At 46.2% G+C, this 24,277-nt stretch overlaps 1 protein-coding gene across 1 annotated transcript in view; it reads left to right on the forward strand.

Annotated features, from left to right (window-relative positions):
* USP34 (ubiquitin specific peptidase 34) overlaps nucleotides 1-24,277 on the forward strand; it is a 3,618,222-nt gene that overhangs the window by 2,969,134 nt on the left and 624,811 nt on the right. The window contains exon 64 of the mRNA XM_069608012.1: nucleotides 2,082-2,126. Within this exon, the coding sequence (XP_069464113.1) occupies nucleotides 2,082-2,126 (45 nt within the window). The remainder of the gene's footprint in view (nucleotides 1-2,081; nucleotides 2,127-24,277) is intronic.

Consider the following 24,277-nt stretch of genomic DNA (forward strand, 5'->3'; position numbering starts at 1 on the left):
GACGCTCGTTTTGGGAGAGCGGTTTTACAAAGCTTCGTTGAATAGGGACTTTCATCCCACCTCCTCCCCACATTCTGCATGGGGAGTCTCTCTGATGAATCTGCGGGAGAAAGGCAATCCATTGAAGGAGAAATGGCTTATGGTAATGTTCTTACTATGGATTCTTCTCCCGCATATTCTTTATCTCCCTCCCATCCAACCCTGCTATGAACATGCCTGCAGTTAAGACTAACTCCTCTATTGGGAGAAATAAGTGAGCTCTCGTTCAAAGGGCTACCGTAGACCTTATTGGTGTGTTCTGGATTCTCTTTGCGGGCCCGTTCCTCACGGTTTAAAAAATAAAAAAAATAAAATTATTTTTTCCTTGAGTAGTGGATGTTCAGCCAAATCGTTTGATTCTTCCTTCACAGTGGATGAGCTTGTGGGTAAAAAGGTGGGGAACTGTTGTACCGGGGCATAGTGATGTAGTATATGTAACAAGACAAGAAATGAACAGAGAGACATAGGGGCTCATTACAAGTTCCCCAGTATCCCGCCAGTAATTCCGCTGGGATACTGTACCTTCTCTGTTTCCCAGTATTACTGGAATATTACGGGTGGTGCAGACGATGGTAAATACCCATTCCTATGGACTCCAACAGGACTCCATGGGGATGGGGATGCTGCAATCACGGGCACCTGTGATACCGGTGCTGGTGATTGTGGCAATTGTCTGCCGGTAGGGGCCTGATCTACTGGCAGGTCAGGCCTGCCGGTTGATCACCACCACTACCGGCAGACTTGGAGTTGGTGCCGGTACACATTGTTACCAGCACCTTACTTCTGGACCGGAAAACACATAATGAGCTCCAAAGTCTCACATTACTGTCTTTTGAACTGATCAGTTCCCCTATAAGAATGTGCAAAAAGACAAGGGAAGTAAAGTGTGTAAGGCTTTACTTATCCCAAGACATTTAGGGAAGGAGTCCAAACAAAGTAAAAAGAAAGGGTGTCCCATAGAAGTAGATTGGAGGAAAGCAACGAAAGAAAATATTTCCTAACACCTTCTTTCTATTTGTTATTGCTATGGAAATCTTTCAAGAGGTGAGGATTCTTTTCTAGGAAGCTATCTGTTGGAAGAACCAAGCTACTGAACTTCTCTAATATTCTTTCTGATCTAGACTGTTACTTGCAGATTCCTCATCAACCCTGTCTCCGTTCCCTTTTTTGGATTGCACTGGGAATATTTGGTGTATTTGTGGTCTAGGCTAGTGCTGCACTGCTAATGTACAGTGAACAACATTGTGAACATCACTTCCAGTGCCAGTTGGACCAGTGAAGCTGTGATGGGGTTGGTGTGGAGCCGCCTGCTACAGGTCAGTGGCTGGATACCTTCAGCACGTGGACTTTTTCAGGAGATGTTAAATCTATGTGAGTAATACCATATCCATAAGAAAGAACATTACCATAAAGGGACTTGTTGTTTTGGTGGATACAGTATTCCACCCACAAGTTCCCCACCTATGCTCCCTCTTTCTCCCCCATTCATAATTTTTCAAAATTATTTTTTGTGGATATTCTACCGTTCCTTTGCATCTATGGTGGGGAAATGTTGTGCAGCTTAGGTAATGGTACTTGAATGGCACTATGTATGTACTCTAAATATGTCACTGTGGACTCCTAGGGCACCAGTGACTACATGACCAAGCTGGCACAGAGCCACTTGATGACTTCTGGCTATGAAAAAGGTTTCTGGTCCAATATCTCAAAGGATGAGGAATCTGTGGAAGGAATACCAAATACATCAGAAAGAATATTAAAAATAATGCATAACCTGTTCTTCTAGGCACTGTTTGTTGAATTGTAGGTTATAGTGGAGAAATGTAGGTTTGTAAGAACTTTTCTGATTAAGGTGGAAAATACCAATGGTGAAGTTTAATATCAAGTTTATACATTTTGTATACTGTAAGTGGTAGAATCAAGATAAGCTATGTCACTAAAGTCTCAATAATCAGCTCTTATATGTTGGATGCTCTCCATGTGTAGAATATTGCAGTTTCTTTATGGACTTCACTAAATAAACATCTATTATGTTGTTTCAGATTGTGTCGATGCTTTTTACATCTATAGCAAAACTGACACCTGAGGTAAGTCTGTCTGAAGCACAGGAAGAAAAATCATGCTTGATCTCTTACCATGCATGTAAGGTATGTAATGTCTGCATTTAAAAACATATGTTGGAAGTTATTCTCCATATTTTCTTCCTTTAAAAAAAATATTGTATTGACTTAAAATGCTTATGTGTAAATTCACTGCACAAGCCTTCACATTTACATGCTAGTATCCCACATGCCACTGTAGATTTTCTAAAAAGTAATTGTGAATTAATTGTATTTGTGAACTTTCTGGTTTGCCCTTTGTGATAGATAGTGGATCTTGAAAGAACGTGCATGTGTTTCAAGATGATCTGCACAACTTCTTATATTCTCACTTAGACTTACAAATTCTCTTCTATTGTTTACCAGGTTATTGGCATTGGCAAGTTTTCAAACTTTGTATATTTTTACTAAACACATTTTCAATTCTCAGAACTGCACTGAATCCATTTCTTTTTCTGAAACTAGTTACCAATGCTCTACTTTTCTGGGATAAGTGAGGAAATATGTCACTTTTACCCATGCTGTAATTTATAAGCTTTCGATTAAAATACAAGTGTAAATATTAGATTACTTAGTGAACAATTCCCAATATAAGAATAAGAACTCCACCCAGCATCTGCTGTGCCTTCTACACATACAAATGTTCAGCCAAATGAAGGACCAAAGTCACTAGGGCGTTCTTAACTTGATTTACTGTCTTTGACAATGGAAATCGAAAGGGTTATCACTGTGGATTATTTCTGGTCTATAATATTTCAGGTTCTTCATTTCCTACGGACGTCAGATGTTTGGTGGCCTTCCAGATGGATTAGCGTTAATCTGGACTCGTTTTAGGTGGTGCTTTTCTGATGGTTCCAAAGACAACAATCTAATCTTCAGCGATTTGACCTTTGGTCTCCAGTTGGCTCTGCAATAAAAGTGTTTAACTGTGGGCCCATTTTCTCCCTTTTTCTCCCACCCAGTCATCTAAAAACACTCCCACCCTTGTTGTCTACCTTACATATCTGACAAAGTTTCAGGTTTCACCACTAGGGTCCTGCAATATTTGCATCCCATCTGCCTCCCTTTTCTTAGAGCCCTGCTTCTTGATTCTAGCCCTTTCAGGGGCCATTTCCCACCCTCAGTGACATTTGTATTCCTCCTTTCTCACGATTTGTGACATTTCAACAACCCTCTCATACATTTTGTTTGGTGGTGTTTGAATGTGGTGTCTGTTTTGGTCCTAGTTCTTCCTGTTTCTCTTTATTCTCATTTGATGGACAACATGTCTTGGGTTTTCTTCTGATTATTGGCTTTGGTTGTACCAGCGGACCAGGTAACTGAAGTCCTTGGGTAGAGCTACTGCAGCCACAAGTCATCTTTGTGTTCTTAGTGCCAGTTGTGCCAATGGCCTGCATGTCCTGTGTGTTTCATCCAGGCCGCATGCAGAATATGTACATACATAGGGAGTCCCTGCCGATGTTTGCTGGTAACCCATATCATTCAGGGAGTACTTGTCTCAACAACACTGGAAGGGTTCTCTGCTCAGGCAAGACCTGTATACAGGAGAGTATCTGTTGTATCACACAAGGAAGGATAATCACCATGTGACAACTTTGGTTGGTGTTGGGTGTAGGATAAAATGTTTCCTTCTTGAGACTAAGACTTGACTGTAAATTCCTGTTTTTTTAATGTGATGTCAGTGAACTAAATATCATAATCAGGGATATCCCATGATATATTTTAATTGGAAATAATATCCTGGCCTTAGTCATCTTCTCTCATAGACCCTTGGATCCCCTTGAAAGTTTTTTTGTCATTTAATCTAGCCATGCATAGGACGGCTTACTTCCATGGGCTTATTGCCCCTGTGGCTGTCTGAACTGTTAACAAATGCATGGACGTTCGGGAGTCTGATGTCAAGCAGGATGTCCTCCTTCCCATAAGCAGGACCTTGCAGGATCCTATTTTCTTTTCGTGGGAGAAGCTTTGTATGCCTGCTCACATGGAGCCTATATTTAGAGGGCGCTAGAGACCCGATCAAGATGGCCGCTCCTCAGTGAGCTCCCGCGCAGCCTATTAAAATTCCCATTAATCCTGTTTATTCCGGCAGTACAACTCCCTAAAACAGCCACTTACGCTCCTGCCAGAGCACAGGAAAGAAAACCGGCTGAGCAGAAGTTGGATCCGAAGACCCTGGCCATCTGAACCCTGCTTTGCAGCGTTCCCGGGTGACAGAGGAGTCCCGAGGGCCCACCAACACTCGCCGGCCCTCCCCGGCACTGAGGAAGAGCTTCGGCGGCTGACGGCTCAGTCGAGCCTGCGATGAGGGCGGAGGAACAGGGAGGCCTGCCGCCTGAGACGCCGGCGCTGCGGGCACCCCCTGGCTCTACCCCCCGGCAACAACAGCAGCCAATTCCACGTGGGTCGGCCGGACTCTGTGAGAGGCCCCCCTGCATAGAAGGTACCGCCAACCCCGGAGACCCAGAAGGGGGCTCAGAGTGGTTTGAACGGTCTCACGACCCTCCCGCTGAGACTTGCTGCAGACCCGGCAGGGCAACGTGCGCCAGAGCGCCAGGCGGGAGAAGGGCCCCTGCGGCTCTGGTAGGCGGACCGTACACCCGCCTGGCTCCGCCATCACAGCAGCGCACGGTGGCTAAGAAGCAACATCCCAGCAGAGCTCTTCGGCCCCATAAACTCCCGCCGGCTACCCAGGCAGCAACATCCTCACGGCACGGCGTGGCCAGGAGACGGGACTAACACGAAGGAGCAGAACACGGGCTGAGCCCCTTCCGGTACAGCGCACGCATAGGGGGTAACAGCTCGAGCGGGGCGCATCCGATGAGAATGGCCACACTATTGCAGCTCATAGCCCTGGCTCACACCCCACCCCCAGGGTGAACAACTGTGCCTCTCCGGGCTGCCCCCTACAATTGACCCAGCACCATCTAGCAAGAGGCCCCACCCTGGCAACACAGTGATACCACCGCAGTCAGTCTGCAGAGGCCACAGTACCACAAAATGAATCAACTGCCCTGGGACTCAACTGGCTTGGTCGGCAGCGTCCGCGCCAAATAGACTGCCAATAACACACCGACCCTGGCACCAACTAGAGCACGTATGGTGGGTTGAAAGCCCGGCACAGGCCAATGTTACAAAAAACTCCCCCAAGGGTACAAGAAACCTCCCGGGTAGTACAGGCACTCAGTAGTCCAGCACCCCGCCTCGGCTGCCATACAAACCCTACAATTAAGAGACCAACAACACCACCCATCCGTACCCGCAATGGGGAAAACCGACAAACAACAGCGTAAATTGAACTTCGAAACTGGAACTTCAGCTAAAACCCCGAGACACAGCAGCGGACCGGAATCCCAGCCACGTATGCCAAGCCAAGATAACAACGACCCCCAGTCACTTGACATCAGAGCACTTCTCCTAGAACTGAAATCCGGAATCAGCAACTTAGATAGTAAGCTAGACGGCCTCTCATCCAAAGTCGATCAAGTCCAACACCGACTAGACACCCACAATGAGCGTTTCGATGAAGCGGAGCAACGGATCTCCAACTTAGACGATGGGGTGTCATCTTTAAATGCCAGGGTGTCGTCCCTTGAAGCCCAAATGAAAATAACCAACGCAAAAAACGAAGATCTCGAAGGGCGCTCCAGAAGGAATAACATCTGGATAGTAGGAGTAAGAGAGAAACTACAAGGCAAAATGGAAGACCACGTTGAAGAAATGTGTAAATCCCTCTTTGGTCCAGAAACTCTCTTGCCCCTATTCGTCATTGAAAGAGCCCATACAATACCGACGTTAAAGCCCGCTCCCAGAGCGCCTTCTCGACAATAATTGCAAAATTACTCAATTACAAGGACAGAGATGCGATACTCCGAATGGCCTGAGAGAAAGACGAGCTACAACACGAAGGTGACACTGTCCACTTTTATCTAGACTTCTCTCCAGCCGTCCAGGCACAAAGGAGGTCTTTCACAAACATTAAACAGAGACTCCGCACAAGTCAGATCCCTTACTCGATGCTGTTCCCAGCCCGACTGAGAATACAACACCAGGGGAGGACCTAGTTTTTCCAATCACCCGAAGAGGCAAATGTATACCTGGACCAGCCGGGCTGTCGACCACCAGGGAATAACCAAGCACAAGCTCAAAGAGAAAGGGCCCAGAGGAATCCACCAGAGATGAATAGAAGCAAAAGAACATAGCTTACTGTGATAATCAATACTGCCGGAACACGAAATAGAGGGCAAAACACCCTCAAGGCCACGCGACTTGGGAAAATCCAAGCGCCCCTAGCACAGCAATGTTCAAGTTTACAAGTTTCACCTTAAAAGAAGGGGGAACCATGACGAGCCAGTTGGGGGTTGCTCGCGAGAAATGGGAGGGAAAATCACACAAGTTGGGAGTTAACAAGTTTCACAGCACCCAGGACACCCCATGTGCTCGACTCAAGAGAAGAGCACACCACAAGCAAAATCAACACGACAAGGCCCACCAACCCCGCCCTTCAGCAGCCAAACACAAGGGATCGCACGCACAAAGAATTAAAAACTCAGCGCCTTCACCGTAGCCACATGGAATATTAAAGGTGGGAATCAGCTAGCGAAAGTGAGGAAGATGACTCAACACCTACGCCGGCACAAAATCGACAGTGTTCATTCAAGAAACCCCCCTACGCCCGACTTCCGAACACCCCTAGGCCAAAGACTGGGGCTGTCACCGCTATTTTGCCTCTTTCTCGTCCTAAGCCAGGGGAGTAGCCATAATAATCAACAAGGCAATCAATTTCAGACTAATCGCTCAAAAAAAGGACACAGAAGGCAGGTCGCTCCTGATACAAGGAACGATTGACGGAGAAGAAATCACCCTAGTGAACTCATACTGCCCGAATACCGACGGCCCCAATAACTTCGATTGGGTAATGACCCAACTGAGCATGATCAGGCGATCCACGATCATATGGGGCGGCGACCTCAACACAACCCTGAATCCAGCTAAAGATAAATCACATAACTTGACAGCGACCCCATCCAAGACGTCCCTACAAATCACTGAAATCTGCAAAGCCTAGAACCCAAGCACCAGCGACTTTACCTTTCACTCCTGGGTTCACAAAACCAGTTCGAGAATAGACTATCTCCTTGTGTCCAGCCACAGCCGCCTACAGTGGGACGATTGCCGCATTTTACCAAGATCCTTGTCAGACCACTCCATAGTGTCTCTAGCTTGCAACACCACACAAGCAACCAAACCTCGACCTCAATGAAGATTCAAGCCACGAGCACTGCAAGTCTTTGCGGAAGAACTCCAAAATGAACTAGAACACTTCCTCAACTCCAACCTAGGATCGGTGCCCTCAGCCGGGACTCTGTGGGAGACTAAAATGTTTTACTAGAGGGGTCTGCATGACCAAAGAATGTGGAATATTAAAATTACTACGAAAGGAGCTGAACACCAGCGAATCAAAACTCAAGGACCTCGAAGGCGCTCTCCAGACAGACAACACTCCACAATCTCTAGCAGCAATTAAAAAAGAATTAGAAGTGTTCCGAGGCGCAGCTGAAAGGGAAATAAAATTTCTAGACAGACACCGTAAATTCGGCAATACGGTGAGGGGCAACAGCTCGGAGCCCTCCTCGCGAGGCTCATAGCTGCCGACAGAAAACCCACAGCGATCGACTCAGTGCGAGACCCCACAGGCAATACCGTTCACTCGACAATTGACATCGTTGAACATTTCTGCAGGTTCTACCAAGACCTGTACGACACAAACTACTCCACCGACCAAGCAGAGCTGGCACGATACCTAGATGAAATAGAACTATACTGGGTCGACCCAGAGCTCAGAGAACCATTAAATGCCCCCATTACCATTGAAGAGATCCTCAAGGTCATCAAAGAACTACCCAACTCTAAAGCACCAGGGCCTGGCGGCCTGTCTGGCAAATTCTATAAACACTTTGCAGACCTCCTTGCCCCGCTACTCCTCCAGGTCTACGACGAGGCCCTGACCAGTGACCAGCTACCACCAACACTATATAGGGCCAACATAATCCTTTTACACAAGATCGGCAAAAATCCAATGGAATGCGGCTCATACAGGCCAATTTCGCTAATAAATCTGGACAACAAAACTTTCGCAAAAGTCCTAACCAAGAGGCTATTACTCCTCATGTCCGCCATGGTGCTGGCAGATCAAGCGGGCTTCGTCCCTTGGGAGGAACACATCATATGGGATAAGAAGGATGTTCGGAGCAATGGAAGCCCTAGAACCGGACTGTCAGGCCGTGGCAGTACTATTAGATGCCGAGAAGGCTTTCAACTCGGTCGAATGGCCCTTTCTATTCACAGTCCTGGAAAGGATGGATCTGGGCAAGCGTTTTTTGCACCTGATCTCCCTACTCTACAGAAAACCAATCTCCAACATCATGCTAGGCGGTCACTGCTCTGCCGATATCCACTTCAGAAGAGGAACAAGACAGGGCTGTCCACTCTCTGCACTTCTGTTCACTTTAGTAATGGAACCCCTAGCCTCCGACATGCGTATGCGACACCTCCACAGAGGCCTCTCATTCAGCCCACACAAGATGATCATCTCACTTTACGCAGACGACATAGCCTTGTTCCTACAGAACACAGATGAGAACCTAAACCCAGCAATGAGAGCAGTAAAACAGTTTGGACGCTTCTCAGGGCTGAAGATTATTAACAGCAAATCGGTCATCTTCCCACTTGCCACCACCACCACCACCACTGAATTTGCTGACGACTTCGGCTTCCAGTGGCAACACACACATGTGAGGTACCTCAGCATCTACATGTCCCGTGTGAGAGAGGAGATCATTCATGACAATTACGAAGCCAACATAGACATCATCCAAGCCAAGATCGAGAGGTGGAAATCCCTACCACTCAATCTCTGGGGCAGGGTTTCAGTTGTAAAGATGATAATCTTACCAAAACTACTGTACCTCTTCTCAAACGTCCCTTTGCTCCTTACACAGAAACTTCTTCAACGCATAAAGAGTATGGTCATTGACCTCATATGGGCCGACAAGGTGGCGAGGGTCGCTTACTCCACACTAACCCTACTGACACGGCAAGGAGGACTGGCCCTCCCAGACCTAGAACGCTACTATTGGGCGGCCCAAGCGCAATACCTCAGCCAATGGTACGCAATGCAGTTCATAAGACCACATGTTCAGATAGAGAGAGCGCTAGCGACACTGCACCTCCTCCGATCCATAATCTTTGGACACTTTCCGGTCACTCAATCCGTAATGAATCCAGTCGCCACCACATATTCAATTTGGAGAAAAATTGCCAAGGAAAATGACGTCTCGTCCAGATACTCTCCTCTTCTGCCGATTAAACACATCCCCAGAATTTCCATCACAACCGAAAAAGTCTTCCTGCTCTGGACAGAAAAGCTGAAGTTATACTCCATGGACGACCTCTTTCCGGCAGAGACCTTCTTGACTACACAACAATCCCGAGAAAGAGGAGGCAGCAATGCCCTCGATACGTTCATATACTACAGACTACGACACTCGCTTCAGGCAGTAATCCCGACCTTCCCACAACAACCACCAACCTGGCCACTACTCCATTACGCAATCCAAGGAGAAGGGTGCCTGGTAACTAACATCTACAAGGGCCTTTTCAACGAATCGAACCTGCCCTGCGCAAGTGCCAAAAGGAGATGGGGGGAAAAAACACTAGATAACACAATCCCGGACGAGGAATGGGCCTACATCCTAAAACTCACTCATAGAGTAGCGATCAACGCAAGGTTCAAACTGATCCACTTTAACTTCCTCCATCAAACATACCACACTCTGGCGAAACTTCATTCTCAAAGGGACTCTATCTCAGCAGAATGCAACAGATGTGGGGCACCTACAGCGGGTTCCTTCACCTGGCATGGTCCTGTCCCCCAGTAGCCACCTTCTGGAGAGCAGTACTCGAAAAAACCTCAGCAATAATTGGAACAGAGCTTGTTCCCGAGCCAAAAACAGCATTGCTAGGCCTGACTCAATCGCTAACGAGTTCAGTTAAAAGGCTAACAGATCTATTGCTAGTCCTAGCGCAAAAAAGAATCGCCTACACCTGGGGTAGGAGACCCCCTCCGAACCTACAGCACTGGCTGAAAGACATAACTTTCTGTCAAGATGTTGAAACTGACTTCATCAAGACTATGCCACTACACGCACGCCCTCCGGACATATGGGGGCCGTACATTGCATACTTGCTTTCAACGACTGTTGTTGCCGACTCACAACAACCGGAACCAATGCAAAACTCAACTACCAGTCCGACATATAACGACGAAGACCCAGTAGCTGCGCCACCTAGATGGCAACCTATGGCACAAGGACTCTTTTCAACGCAACGGACGGGGGGGGGGGGGTGAGAGGATGGGAGGGGCGCAGTTCTCACAGTAGGACATGTGCCCGGTCTAACGGTTTGTTTGTTTTGTTGGAAAATACCAATAAAGAACGTTAAAAAAAAAAAAATTGAGCCTATATTTAAAGTGCAAGATCTAAACTCAGTGCATTCCCCAATAGGCTTTCAGCCAGGGATGACAAGCCAGGCTTCTTTGGGAGGAAGTTGTTTGGCTCTGTCAATTTGGGGCTATGTGCTGCCAATGCCTCCTGCACCCAGGCAAGATATTTACAACTTGTGGCATGTCAGTTGTGTAGCCTCTATGACAAGTCGCCCTACCTGATTCTTGCTGTGCAGGATGGGCTAGCCAGGTGTCACCACCTTCTAAAAAATGCTTGAACTGGGGGCAGTGCAGAGAGGATCCCCTGGCTTGCCCCAACACACCTCAGTCGGGTGGCAGAAGCTTGTCACAAGATGCCATCTCTGGGTTCTGTCCCTTTAAGGCATTCTAGTCATATGGATAAATGTTGAAAGCACTGCCTACCCTGGCTGTACCAAACTCCAATGCATGCTTTGTCCTAAAGTGTAATTCCCCCACAAGGTTATGGCAGAGTAATTAGGAATGTCCTTTAGGGGATTGCAGTTAGTGCAAGGGGTCAGAAATGTCCAAAACAGTAAGGAAAAAATCAAAGCTACGTTAATGAGTCACTAGACTCAGAGAGATCTTTCTATTTTCCAGTTCCAGTCTGTGAGTGGGTGAGGCGAGCAGAGACTGCAGCACATGCATCCCTGCTGCACCCCCTCCTTCCTGCGCATGTGCCAATTGGAAATCGAAGTTAATATGAAGGCTCCATCCGCAGGCCCACATGATTAGGAGGGAAAGCTAAGGGAGCACATGAAGGGCCCCGTCCAGCAGATTGTAACCAATCACATTCCCAAGTACAAAACTCCACACACCAAAGCCAAGTTCGAACATAGACCCCTCTACAAGGCTTGGATATTCTCAGAGGGATGAGGGCATTTGGAGACAGTGGAGGTACTGTAAAGGAGTTCTGAGAAAGGAGGAGCTGGAGAGCATTGAAGGAGGCTTGAGAAAGGATGATAGAGAGGAGGTGGTGAGTCTGGGGAGGAGGGGAGGAGGCTGGAGAAGGGTTGACCGAGATGGAGGAGAGGTTGAGGAGGAGGCAGGGGAGACAAGGCCAGAGGGGAGGAAAGAAAAAGCCGGCAAGAGGTGCTATTGAAGGTGAAAGTGGTAAAGAAGGAATTGAGAAACATCCAGAGAAGGAGAAGGGGCAAAAAAGGAGGTGACCTACAAAAAGGTTAAAGAGGTGGAGAAAGACCACTAGGTACAGGAAAATCTAAAGGAGGGTAGGAGACAGAGTGGAATGGAGAAGTTTGGGAGGAATCGCAGAGGAGGAGGAATGGAAAGACGTCGATCAAAAGAGTCTAGACCAGACGTATAGAAGAAGCAAGTATGTTATAAGGATGAGAAAAGAGAACTGAGGAGGAATGAGCGTGTATCAGAGCTTTAAGGAGGTGGTTGAGCAGATGAAAAGGGGGTGGGGGAATGAGGAAGTGGAGAGAGCCATTATAAAGGAGATCCTCCCAGTTTGTCAAGGAGTCGGAGAAGGTGGTGTATTGGGGATCGGAGCCAGGTCCTTTAAACCAGGATAGGGGAGGTATGCTACGAAACCCCTCCTACAGGCCAGCCTAAGTAGCCCATAGCCTAGTGGAAACACTGCAGCTTTGTTTGGTGCACCCCAACCACCCCCTTGCTTCTACGTAAGCCTAACAATCATATTCTATTCAGTCCCTAATTCCCAGAGAAACCAGGATGTGAAGAAGCAGATGCCACCTGAAGAAACCAATAATCAAGAAAGAAGTCTTGTCCCACTTATTATCCCAGACTGTGAGTTACTCTTTTCACCTATAGCCTTCTTGCCTTATTGGAAACCACCAAGAAGCCATCCTGTGTGTATGTTGCCGCTTCTTTTGTTAAGCTAAGTGGAAGAACCTAAGAACTGGTTGAGACCCAGAAACGACCATCTCCCTCACTCCCCCGAGTATTCCCTGTGGGGTCAGTAGGGAAGGCCCAGGCTTTTGGAGAGTGTCTGTAGGCATTTTATGTAGCATATATGAATGCAATCTGACTACCATCCTGAATGTTTCTTTGTGCCAGTAGTCTTAATTCATGTATGTGTATTGTTAATCTCTCTCGGTTTCATGATATCTCTCAACACAGTACTTATTAAACCATTCACAAAGAGTCCAAAATGCTGCAGCTATTCAGCTTCTGATCCTCCAAAGATAGAAACACATCAACCCTGCCCTTTGAAAACTCCACTGGTTCCCAGTGAAATCTACAAAACTATTCAAAAGCCTTTATCACCCATGATGCGTTCAACTGCAGGGTCCTAAAATCCATCAAAAAGAAGTTCATCCATTACAAGCTGACAGGAACGCTTACATCCCACAGTGTGACCTTCAAAGCAGTGCCAGGTTTCAAACAGGAATCTCATAGAGGTTCTTCCTTCTGTTTTTTTTTGGTCATCTAAGCTCTGGAGCTCCATCCTGAGGTCCTGCATACTTAGGAACACCACCTAGTCTTCAGAAAATCCCTCAAAACCTGACTTATCACAACTGACATGCTAGCACAGCACCCTTTTAAGACTGTACCCCATCTACGCATACTGGATAATTCTCAATGAACAACCATGCCAGAGTTAGCTCCTAAGGCCTATCTGAAACAACCAGACAGACATAGAACCCCAAAGGCGAACCGCTACAGACCTTTTACAGCATAAATAAGCATTTTGGGCCTACACCCAAAAGGAGCACCGCAAGAGGAATGAGGCAAATAACAACCTTGAACACCAAGATGAACCAGAGATGTGACTCTTTCAGGTTAGTCTTACCTGCACATGCTAGACACCTCAGCGCAATGCCTTCAGTCAAAACACATAGACGATTGGCATCAGCCAGGTCAGCCTCCCCTGCTCTTGCCATAAAATGGAACCTGGAATAGTAAGGGAACTTGCATCCCAACAGACAACAACATGAGAAAAGCCACCACTTCCAAGTACACAACAGACTGGAACTCAAATTGTTCCATTTTGAGTCATCACCAATCCTAGAAAACCGACTTTCCTCTCCCTCTCTTACTACACCAACCCCCCTTGCACAGGACAGATTAATGTCTACTTATATCACATTAGCCTTGGCAGATCAGTGCACAAGCTCAAATCTTTAAATATATTAATTTCCGCCTCTACCCCCTGAGCCAATGGCTAACCAAGTTTTGTAGCTGTTTTATTAGATCTTTGGTTCTCCCCTCCAGATGTAATAAATATGCATGTGTCACTGCCACAATCCTCAAAGAACCATATCCAACACAGGAAACACATACTGCCAGCCTGCACTTATCAACACCTCAAGATTCACATCTTGAGGTATCGTACTATTACCTCAACCCGCCTCTTTTTCTTTTTTTTGTTTTGTTGCAGAGCCATGTGCACAAAGGCTGACAAAATGTCAGAGGTTCAAGAATATTTTACAGTAAATGCCTGATAATTTAAGAAATCTCTATTAGTTCTTGGATCCAGTGGCAAAAATGTTGATCCACAGATCCCGATATCTGGCATTGACTGTTTGGGCAGGCCAGTGAGCGCAGGGGTAGTAATTAGGAAACACTACTCGATATGCATTTCCCGAAAAGTCACTGTGTTCTCTCCAAGTTCTTATTGAAGCATAACCTCCCTGCTAAGCAGCAGCGGCTGCCTCCGTAGCAAAAGCATTTTCTTGCTGGAAGGGATAGAGGTTCTGGCCACAGACATTCTGCCATAGGAGCATCCATGTCTTTGGGGGCTTTCTTTCCACCTCCAAACCAGTGGGTTTGGACTACAGTTATTTATTATTTTATTTGAATGTTTGTTTTCAACGCTGGCTCTGCCCAGAGTGCCTTGGAGCACCATACAAGGTTAAAAGGTGGGAGGTGAAGCAGAAGTTGCAAAATGTATAAAATACAGTACAGTATATAGATGAATACAGAATATAGTTCTCTCATTATGCCCAGCACCACCTCAAACACTACTCCGCCCGTTTCCATCTCATCAGGTCCTCATTTCCAAGAGGGTGCAGACCAGAAGGAGAACCACAAAGGAGTCACCGGCTAGTTTCGTTTCATATGTCCGGTAAGGGCTTGTTCTGAAAAAGGACTGAGATCTGCAGACTATATTTGAACTTTGCTGGCTGAACGCATTTCTGGCAAAGGAGAAGTTGAAGATAGTGACCTTTGCTCATATTTTCCAAGCTTCACTGACTTTCGAACTGATATGAGCCCTCAGGTATTCACAAAGGTTTTGGTGGTGGTAAGAGCTCATTTAAGCAGGCAAATGCTCATGTCTTTTTGAATCAGGATGACTGCTTGATCAGTGTAAAGTTATCACTGGTTTCTCAACATCTTGCAAATACGTGTGTGGTGCTCTACCTTTTGTGGTTCTCATTGAACTTCAAAGTTCCTTTCGGCAAGAGCTTATTCACTGGAGTGGTCTGGGGCCCACTGGCTAAGAATACATTTGTATGCCCCAAGAGAGTTATAGACCTCTGTCTTGTCACCAAAGATCATTCTTGTTTTCAGTGCATGCATTCCTTCATGCTAGGCAGCTGCATTTGCCTCGGCAGCTGCAATGTATTCATGCAGCAGGGGCACAGATTGTAGTTGTGGCCTTTCCTTCACAATGACAGTGGTTATTTGGGGGCTGTCCACTTCAAACTTAAGGTAGACTTTCATCAAAAGATCCATGTATGGCGGGCTTGTGCATTCCCCGAAACAGTAAGAGTCGTGATAAGTTCATCCTAGAGGTGGGATAAGGGGGATTTGCCAGAATACTTTTCCATTCCCTGCAGGTCCTGAGACTCCAGTACCAATCTTTTTCCAGTCGATAGCAGCATGTAGAATGGGACAATATTTCATAACCACAATCAGTCGTTATCAATCACAAAACCTGAAGTGGATCCTAAAACACCGGGCCAGATTCAAATGAGAAAAACTTACCAGAAGATCCCCTAGAGGCCAGAAGAGTTCATGTTCCCGACATAGAACCAGGATAGTTTAAAACACATCTCCCCATATTTTGACAAACCCCACATATCAGTTGGCACTACTGCTCCCAGAATGCAACATTCTAATGGATTGGGTCCTCCACGTATTCCTCTTCTTTGATATATCCATATCGTGCTTTGTAGTCTCTGAAAATATTACAACAGCAGAGGCTGATGTGCGGCTTCGCATCGATATCCCTCAACGGTTACCATTGCAGCGTCCAGACGTGACGTTCATGATAGTATAAATAGCACACCCTGCAGCCATTGCCTCACTTCAGTTTTTCCACATGCATAGCACGCTCTCTGAATGGTTCGACTCACCTCAGTGATTCTACTTCATGTTTCTTATTGAATTTCTCAATAATGTCTACACTGAAAACAGGCTTCAAGAGATGTGCGGACTGTGACTCGAAGATGTCTATCACAGATCTGCACTGAATATGTCTCTGGTGCCTTGGCAAGGAGCACAAAGTCATTGAGTGTGTCTCCTGGCAGTTGATGACCAGTAAGGCCTTAAAAGAGAAAAGGTCTAAACTCCACTCTAGGTCAGTCGATTTCTAAGTCCTCATCTTGTAACTCTTTGTAGAGAAAACTATCCTACGGTTGGAGCTCTTCCAGAGACTAGTCTCCAGAAAGGCTAAAAAGAATGCTCCAAGCTTTCCAAGCGGTCAAGATCTAGGAGCAATTCCCATCACTTTTTTCATCCTGAAAGAAGTCGAAGAAACTATGCCATCATTCCTCATCAGAATGGGTAAACTTGAGTCAAAAAATGATGGACGTGTTTTCGAAGGCCGCCCATCCTGGTCCCTCGAAAGAGCAGAAGGCGGCTAGCGATCCCACTGTGTCTTCAAAGACCGGCAGGGAATCGTCAATGGGTTTGACCCGCGCTCCCAAAACCCGAGTCGGAAGACCTCGGGGATATAGTCTCGAGTAGCGTCGAAGGTGTCGACCATAAAGACTTAATCGAAGCCAAAAGCTTCACTGACTTTCTTGTCGAAGCAATCAATGTCCAAAGGCCCTTCTCTGTCGACCTCAGACCCAACTGCGAGTTTTAAACTGCAGTCTAAAAAGGATCTTTTCAAGTCCTTTGGGTATATCTTTGAAGAACAAGATGATGATGATGTAGTCATACCCTTTGGGCATGAATGTTTTGGAACACCAAATGTTCTAGAGGAATTGATCTCTGTTCAGTCTCGCAAAGAGGGCCTATCTGCTTCCCTTAAAGAGGCCAGCGGTCCTGGTACCTCCCGGGACGTGGATTTTGACATGCCTGATGTGAATGTACACCCTAATGCGGCAAATAGAACAGTTCTGAACTGGTGTTAGAATATTTGGGTTGGGGGCATCATGCAAAGGGTCCTAACTCAGGAGGATCTTACAGACCTCCTTAATAGAGACCCTTCTCAGGTGCCAGTGCTACCTTTTCACACAGCTTTGAAAAATCAAATTTTAGAAAATTGTCAAAAAACTGACCACCCTCCTGCTGTGAACAAGGAGTTGGTGAAAAAGTACAGGCCTTCATCAATTGACCCTGACTTTCTTTCCAGACACCCTACTCCAGAGAGTTTGGTGTTGCAGGCAGCATCTTCTACCTCAAGTGCTGCAGCTCATTCGATCATCCCAGCAGATAGGGAGGATAAGAAATATGATGCACTAGCCAAGAGAAGCATGGCACTGAAAGCCATTAATGCATCTTCTTGTTCCCTCACAGAGTATACATATGGAATGTAGGTTCCCAAAAAGCAGAAACCATTCCCGACGGTGAGATGAGGGATGGTTTTAATAATATCATTAGTGATGGCAAGGAGGCTTCCTGCCAGTCCCTCCAATCAGGGCTTGATGCATCAGACTATGTTGGTCAGTGTATGATCTCCAGTGCGGTAATCAGAAGATTTGCATGGTTATGCAAGTCTGGGTTTGCTGCTGATATCCAATCAAGGCTACTGGGCATGCCCTTTGATGGGTCCACCCTTTTTGGGCAAAAAGCAGATGACCGCTTGGAGAAGCTGCAAGCTTCTAAAGGTGCTGCAAAATCTTTGGGGGCGGCCATCCATTAGCCGCAACAGCAACACCTGCCTTTGCAGGCTTGCAAAGGGTTTTCCTTTCGATATTACTCCTCTTTTACCCAAAGAGGAAGAGGTCAAGCTACCCAGAGAGGACAGAGGAGATTCACATGCACTTCAGAGGCTGTGGAGAAAAGATTGCTCAGGCAGCCACCTCCTCTCTGCCACAGCCCCAGCTCTGATCACTTTGCTCACAGGACTCTGGTGGGAAGCAGTTTGACCCAGCATCTGCGGAAATGGCATGGCATTACTTCAGGTGCATGGGCCCTTCAAAGAGTGGCTCAAGCGTACTATCTCCTATTTCTGAAAATACTTCCAGCTTCTCTCCCGACCATGCAATCTCTTTGGGTGCCAGATCCACACCTTCTACAGGAGATTCTTTCCCTGTTGGAATAGTGTGCTCTGCAAAGGGTACCTGCAGAGCAACAATACCAGGGTTGGTACTCCACCCATTTTCTGGTTTCCTAGAAAGACGAGAATTGCAACCCATCTTGGACCTGAGACGCCTGAACAAGTTCCTCAGGAATGACAGATTCAAGATGTTCACCCTTTCACAGATCCTCCAGGCCCTTCATATCCAAGATTGGATGGTGTCACTCGATCTTCAGGATGCTTGATTCCATGTGGCTATACATCCCAAGCACACACAGTAACTGTGGTTCGCCATTGGCAGTTCTCATTATCAGTTTTGGGTACTTCCTTTTTGAGCTCAGCTATGCCTGAGGGTCTTCACCAAGTTGATGGCGTGGTGGCAGCGAATCTACAGAGGGGAGGGATTCACATCTTTCCCTGGCTAGACGATTGGCTAATCAAAGCTCATTCTCCCGAGCAGGCTCTAGAACATCTCAAAAGCACCTGAAACTCTCTACACAAGCTGGGATTCTCCATCAATTTTAAAAAGTTCCAGGTGACACCTTCTCAGAAGCTGCAATTCATTGGATCGGTCCTGACTTTTCCTCGGGGCGGCTTTGCCTCTCGAGTTGAGGGCTCAACATATCTTGCAGATGGTAACAAGATTTCAGAACGCCTAATATCTGCCAGCATTTGACTTTCTAAGGTTGCTGGACGTCATGGCATCTTACATTTACCTGGTGCCGAAGGCCTGCCTAAGGTTGTGGTCCCTCCCAATAGTCACACTCCTCAATGTAGATGTCAGAAGCGGCTGCCCTGCTAGTTTGCTACTGAGCAGAGTGGTGCGGCTTGACGTCCCTGGGACTTACCTAGGCCCTTGCTTCTAATCCCGCTTACTTTCCAGAGCAGACACCAATGTGAACTGGTTGGTGCTCTTCCGGGAGCGCCAGGCTCCCTGGAGTGCATGGCCCCTGCAACTGCAAGTTAGCAAGACTTGATCTGGACAAAGTGTTTATTTCCCATCCTGAGGCGTGATGTGGATTTTTGGGCTTCAGTGTTGAGCGCAGCTGGTGTTTGGTGCCTGGAGGTGGTGGTGCAGGTGACAAGGCCGCCCAGATGCAGTAGTTGAGCAGCACATGCTAACTGTGCTGGCCCTGCTACTCAAGCAGTGAATTAATTTGTTTGGAGTCTTGTCAAATTGCAGCTGCACAGCTCTGACCAAACTTGGAAAGGTAATCTTGCTGTGCTAAAACAAGCCTTTCAGTGCACGTTTTTGGACATTACGTTTTATGAGGCCACAAACCCCTCTTCTGGTGCAACACTTTCCCTTTGGCACTGACAGCACTGATCAATTTAAAGCATGGTCAAAAGGAAAGCTCCAACCACAATCTCCCCCAGAGAGGGAAATCTTTTAAAACTGTTCAGGCCCATTGAAGAGTTCAATGTCTTAACTGGTGAGATACAGGAAGATATTGGAAGATATGGACGCAAGTAACAACAGTGCAGAGGGCTCCAAGAGTGTAAGAAGCATCAGAGACTCAAGGGGGCCCAACTCTAATTGTGCAGTGACCTTGTGAAATGAAGATCAGATCGAGCAGGAACCCATTAGCAGTGGGAAATCAGACTCTGAGGTCATCCAGATAGCGACTTATCTGGCTAGAGGCAAATTTGCTGCTAAAGATCCTTCGGAGGACTTTGTTGTGGAAAACCGGGCAAATCAATTGGAGGGAAGAACTAGTCACCGGACTGGATTATTAGGATCAACCTCGAAGGGGAGCCGTGGAGGTTCACCCCCTGGTAGTAATCCAGCTAATGCCAGGTGGCTTATCAAGTTCCCTATTGCAAGACCATCGAGGGGATGGGAATAAACCAGCATCTGGTCAGCAAGTAGAAAGTCTAAACTAGCAAGACATGACCGATTAACCTGATAGTGATAGCTCTGGAAATCCTGATATCCAGCATATTTGATGCTCTTGCTGTTAATGAGATTTCGATTGGGGATGAGGCTATGGGGTTGAATAGTGATAACCAAGGAATGACCCAGACCACTAGCCCCTTCCTGTGAGCTACTGGAGGACAACCACCACAAGCTATTATGGGAATCCCAGTAATGGGCAAAAAATCCGGGAACATGCCTATACAGCCGAGACCTCAATTACCTTCTGGATGTGACTGTGGGTGTATTGAAAAATATCTATGTGCTATCATGTCAGAACTGGGAAAGCCTAAAGAAATTGTTTCATACATTGCTGGCAAATTTTATGTCTATGCACGTATTTGCTCCGAAGTCAGCACAAAGCTACCTGCCTAACCAACTTATTCTACCCAATGTACTTGCCAAGACTATAGTTCCTCCCACCACCCTATATACAAAGGTGTAAAGAGGGAAGGGTTAACACCATGTATCACACTGGTAAATACATCAAATCCAAGGAAGTAAGTTCTTGAGGGGGCAGAAGAGCGACCAGCGCTAAAGCACGCAACCAACCTGAGGCATAAGCCACAAGGGAGCAACATGACATTATTAACAGAAACTGTTCGATAAATATGCATGGACAATCCTCCACGGATGAACCAAACAACTATGCAATCTTAATGCACCCAGCCTCATGGCAGCTTTAGATCAAATTTGTGTATGCATCCGCAGAGACAACTAGGTCATACAGGGCCTAAGGAGAGACATGGGCAGCTCGAGAACCAGGATGCACTCATAAACAAGCCTATACATTGGCTCCACCACGTAAGAGGTTGTAGATCAATTATTAGAGACAACATAATTCATTGCGATATTGGCAAAATGCCATCAGGTGCTGGCGACTATAAACAGTTGAGTTTAACAAACCCCTTCCTGGTGGAAGGTCTATTATCAATTGAGCTTCAAGCATACACCCCAGTAGGTTCTCGGATCACAATGACGTCCCACATACCAGATTATGTTGGTATCGAGGGAATGAACCAGACTACATTACCAAGCAATTCAGCAACCAGGTATAGTACTGGTCTGGAGGGAATAGATTTACCATTAATACTAGCCCAGTTCCTAATCCATCCCCTTCGACACCACGAACATATAACATCTTATCCTGGAACATTGCCAGCATAGATAAACATCTAGAGGATCCTACCTTGAAAAACTGGATCCACGACTATGATCTGGTATGTCTACAGGAAACTTTCCCTGTAGAGGCAAAGGAAATTCAAGGATACTGCTCCTATGTAATTCCAGCTGAGATAGGTCCAAGAAAGTGGCCAAAAGGTGGTGTTACAGGTAAGTACCTTAAACCATTTCATCTACGGAACGTTCAAAGTTCTCTCTCTCAGCATAACATTATTGTGACAATATTGGGCATCTAGAAAACATTTCCATCTCTCCCTTTTGGATGCTGATGCTTTTTGAACTTGTAAGGAACACAGTGCTGCATAGGGCACACATTGTCTGGAATTTCAGACGAGTAGAGGGATGCTAGAGAGAGGTAATTGAACAACTGGAATAAAGTGCCCACATGAACTTCTAGCAGCAGTGTTATGTTACATTCCAAGAGTAGTGGTGTAACCTGTTCATATACCAGAAAATATCTGTATAGGGCTTTAATATGTGTAAAGAAAGAAATTTGGAAAATGTGGAAGATTGTGTGGTTCACCAAGGTGGAAGACTGGTTTGAGAGTCTACTGCGTTTATCAAGTGATGAGAAAGTTGTTTGTGAGAAGAGGGACTGATGTGATTATGATCTTATATGGGGTGTCTTCATGGAACTATATAGATGATCAAATCAACACTTTTATAAGAAGACCTTTGCAACTCTCTCTACGAGTCGCATGTAATAAGCTCACTAGGGTTCTCTTGCCTCCCCTCCAAAATCCCACTCAGCCTTCCTCACCCTCTGTCCTCTTTCGTTTGTACCTTCCCATTCGTAACCTACCCATGATCCTTGATTATACCCAAAATGATCCCCAACAGAGTGTTCAATGGATTGTAACTTTTGCTGACCATATGTGGTCTAGTGACTGTTTCTGGAAAAGGATTCCTCTAAATGTTAGGTAATATTCCATCTCTATCTGATCAATGTTTAATGCTACAATGCATTCCTAAATCAGTTACATAGAGAAACGTAAATCAAAATACGCCTAATTGAAGGGGGAGTTATCCAAATGTATCCTCATCAATAATGGTTTAAAACGGGGGGACGAGAGGAGTGTTGGCACCCCTATAATTTATTTTGTACATTTGTGGTCTGGACAAGGATGTAAAATGTGTAAATAACCTCCCGCCAAAAATGAATAATAAACATATAAATTGGCTCGGTTATGCCAATGATATTGTCATCCTGGACATGATTACTATTGGTCTCCAGAGATGCATTGACCACATATTCCAAAAGGAACAACCTCCAAATAAACTTAAAGAAGACTAAGATTATGTGCATATGGGGGACACAAACTCAGCCTTGCAGATTTAGCTGACCGATGGAAAATAAGAGGTTACAACAGGTAACCAGCTTTGTATACTTGGGTGCTCTATCAGGCACTCAAGGTTACTAGCTGAGAAAATGTATTGAAAGCAAAGTCAGTAGCAAATTCACGCTGGTGGTAAATGTGATAAACAAAGCTGGAGTGTACTCCTTGGAGGGCCTAATAAAATTATAAGACCTGTCTGTTACCTAGCATAACTTATATCCTGCTCCCCTGTACAGATAAGGAAGTTAAGTGGCTTTGTAAATTAGAGGGGAAATTATGGCATAAGGTATTGGGTTTAAGCAACAGTCTACTTATTGAGGCCATCAGATTAGAATTTGGTATTTCATCTCTGAATATTAGCTATAACAACAAACAGAGCTTATGGTTGTTGGAGCTACTGACTAGCAACTCAAAACTCGATGCTGAATGACTTCAAGCAGCTTTTAATTTGAGTAGCAGCTAGCGAGACCACTGCTCTGCATGGATACATGAAGGCCTGTATGTTAGGAAGGTTTTCTCTTTTTTACCCGACCCCTCTAGTGCCCCGGTACCGACAATGTCGGCAACGATAAATCTTTCGATGTCAAAAGAAATTCAATCGAAGCCGGATTGTCCCTGTGCATCCAAGGATGTCGACGATACAGCATCTCGATCCCGACCGACATCCATCAAATCTGCGCAGAAAGACAAACCCTCGACATCAATGTCGACGGTTGTCGAGAAAACATTCACACTGCAACCCCAGTCCTAATTTCCCGATACCATGGCAGGTATCTTTGGTTGTCATGACGCTGATGACCACGGGGATGTCGACCTGATTTATTTGCGTTCAGGAGGGGTCGATAATTTTGACCACCAGAATCCGCTTTTACAGCTGGCTGAAGGCCTCCAGGATGCCAGCGGTCTCAACATCTCGCCAGACCTCGAATTTCAGCAGTCCCAGCCCTATCTTCACAATACCTCTAAATTCAGGGCTTTGGTAGAAAGGGTTATTGACACCCTGGGATTGCACTCATCAGTCGCATCTGAACAAGGTTACAACCTTACCGACATTCTTGATGAAGGCCTTGCCACTGAACGTAATATTCCCTTTAACCCTTCCATTGCTGATCCTTTAGCAGTTATGTGGCAAATCCGTTGTTCCCTTCCTCCCGTCAGCTCCACCATTTCCAGGAAATACCGGCTGGCTAGAGGAGACCCTTCATACCTCTCCTCTCATCCTTCCCCGGAGGGGCTTGTTATGCAGGCTGCTACGGTCTCTTCTAGACCCACTCTGCTTCCAGACAGGGAAGGAAAGAAAGTAGATGCATTGGCGAAGAAAGCATTCAGCTCAGCTAGCATGGCCCTCAAAGCTACAAATATGGCAAGCAGTTTTGCCAAATACTCCTGTCTATAGACAGCAGTGGAAAATGCTACTCAGTATGTTTCGGAAGGAGAAATGCACAAGGGCTTCCTACAGTTAGTGGAGGATGGGAAAGAGGTGGGCAGGGAGTCGCTGGAAACGGGCCTGGACCTCACCAACTTTGTGGGGCAATCTATGGCGTCAGCCATAACACTAAGAAGGCAGACCTGCTTAAAAACCTGTTTTTTCACCTTATGTCCAAGTCAAGCTTCTGGACGTGCCCTTTGAGGGTGATCTTCTTTTCAGCCACAAAGACGAAGATTCCGTTAAGAAATTTAAGGAATCCAAGATTGCTGCCAAATCCTTAGACCTAGCTGCGCAGCCAGCTAAACCTGTGTTTAGCTTTTCCTCTACAGCACAGGGCTACAGAAAATATGCTCCTT

The sequence above is a fragment of the Ambystoma mexicanum genome, chromosome 4q (genome assembly GCF_040938575.1).
Source record: "Ambystoma mexicanum isolate Mex_15411 chromosome 4q, UKY_AmexF1_1, whole genome shotgun sequence".
NCBI lineage: Eukaryota > Metazoa > Chordata > Amphibia > Caudata > Ambystomatidae > Ambystoma > Ambystoma mexicanum.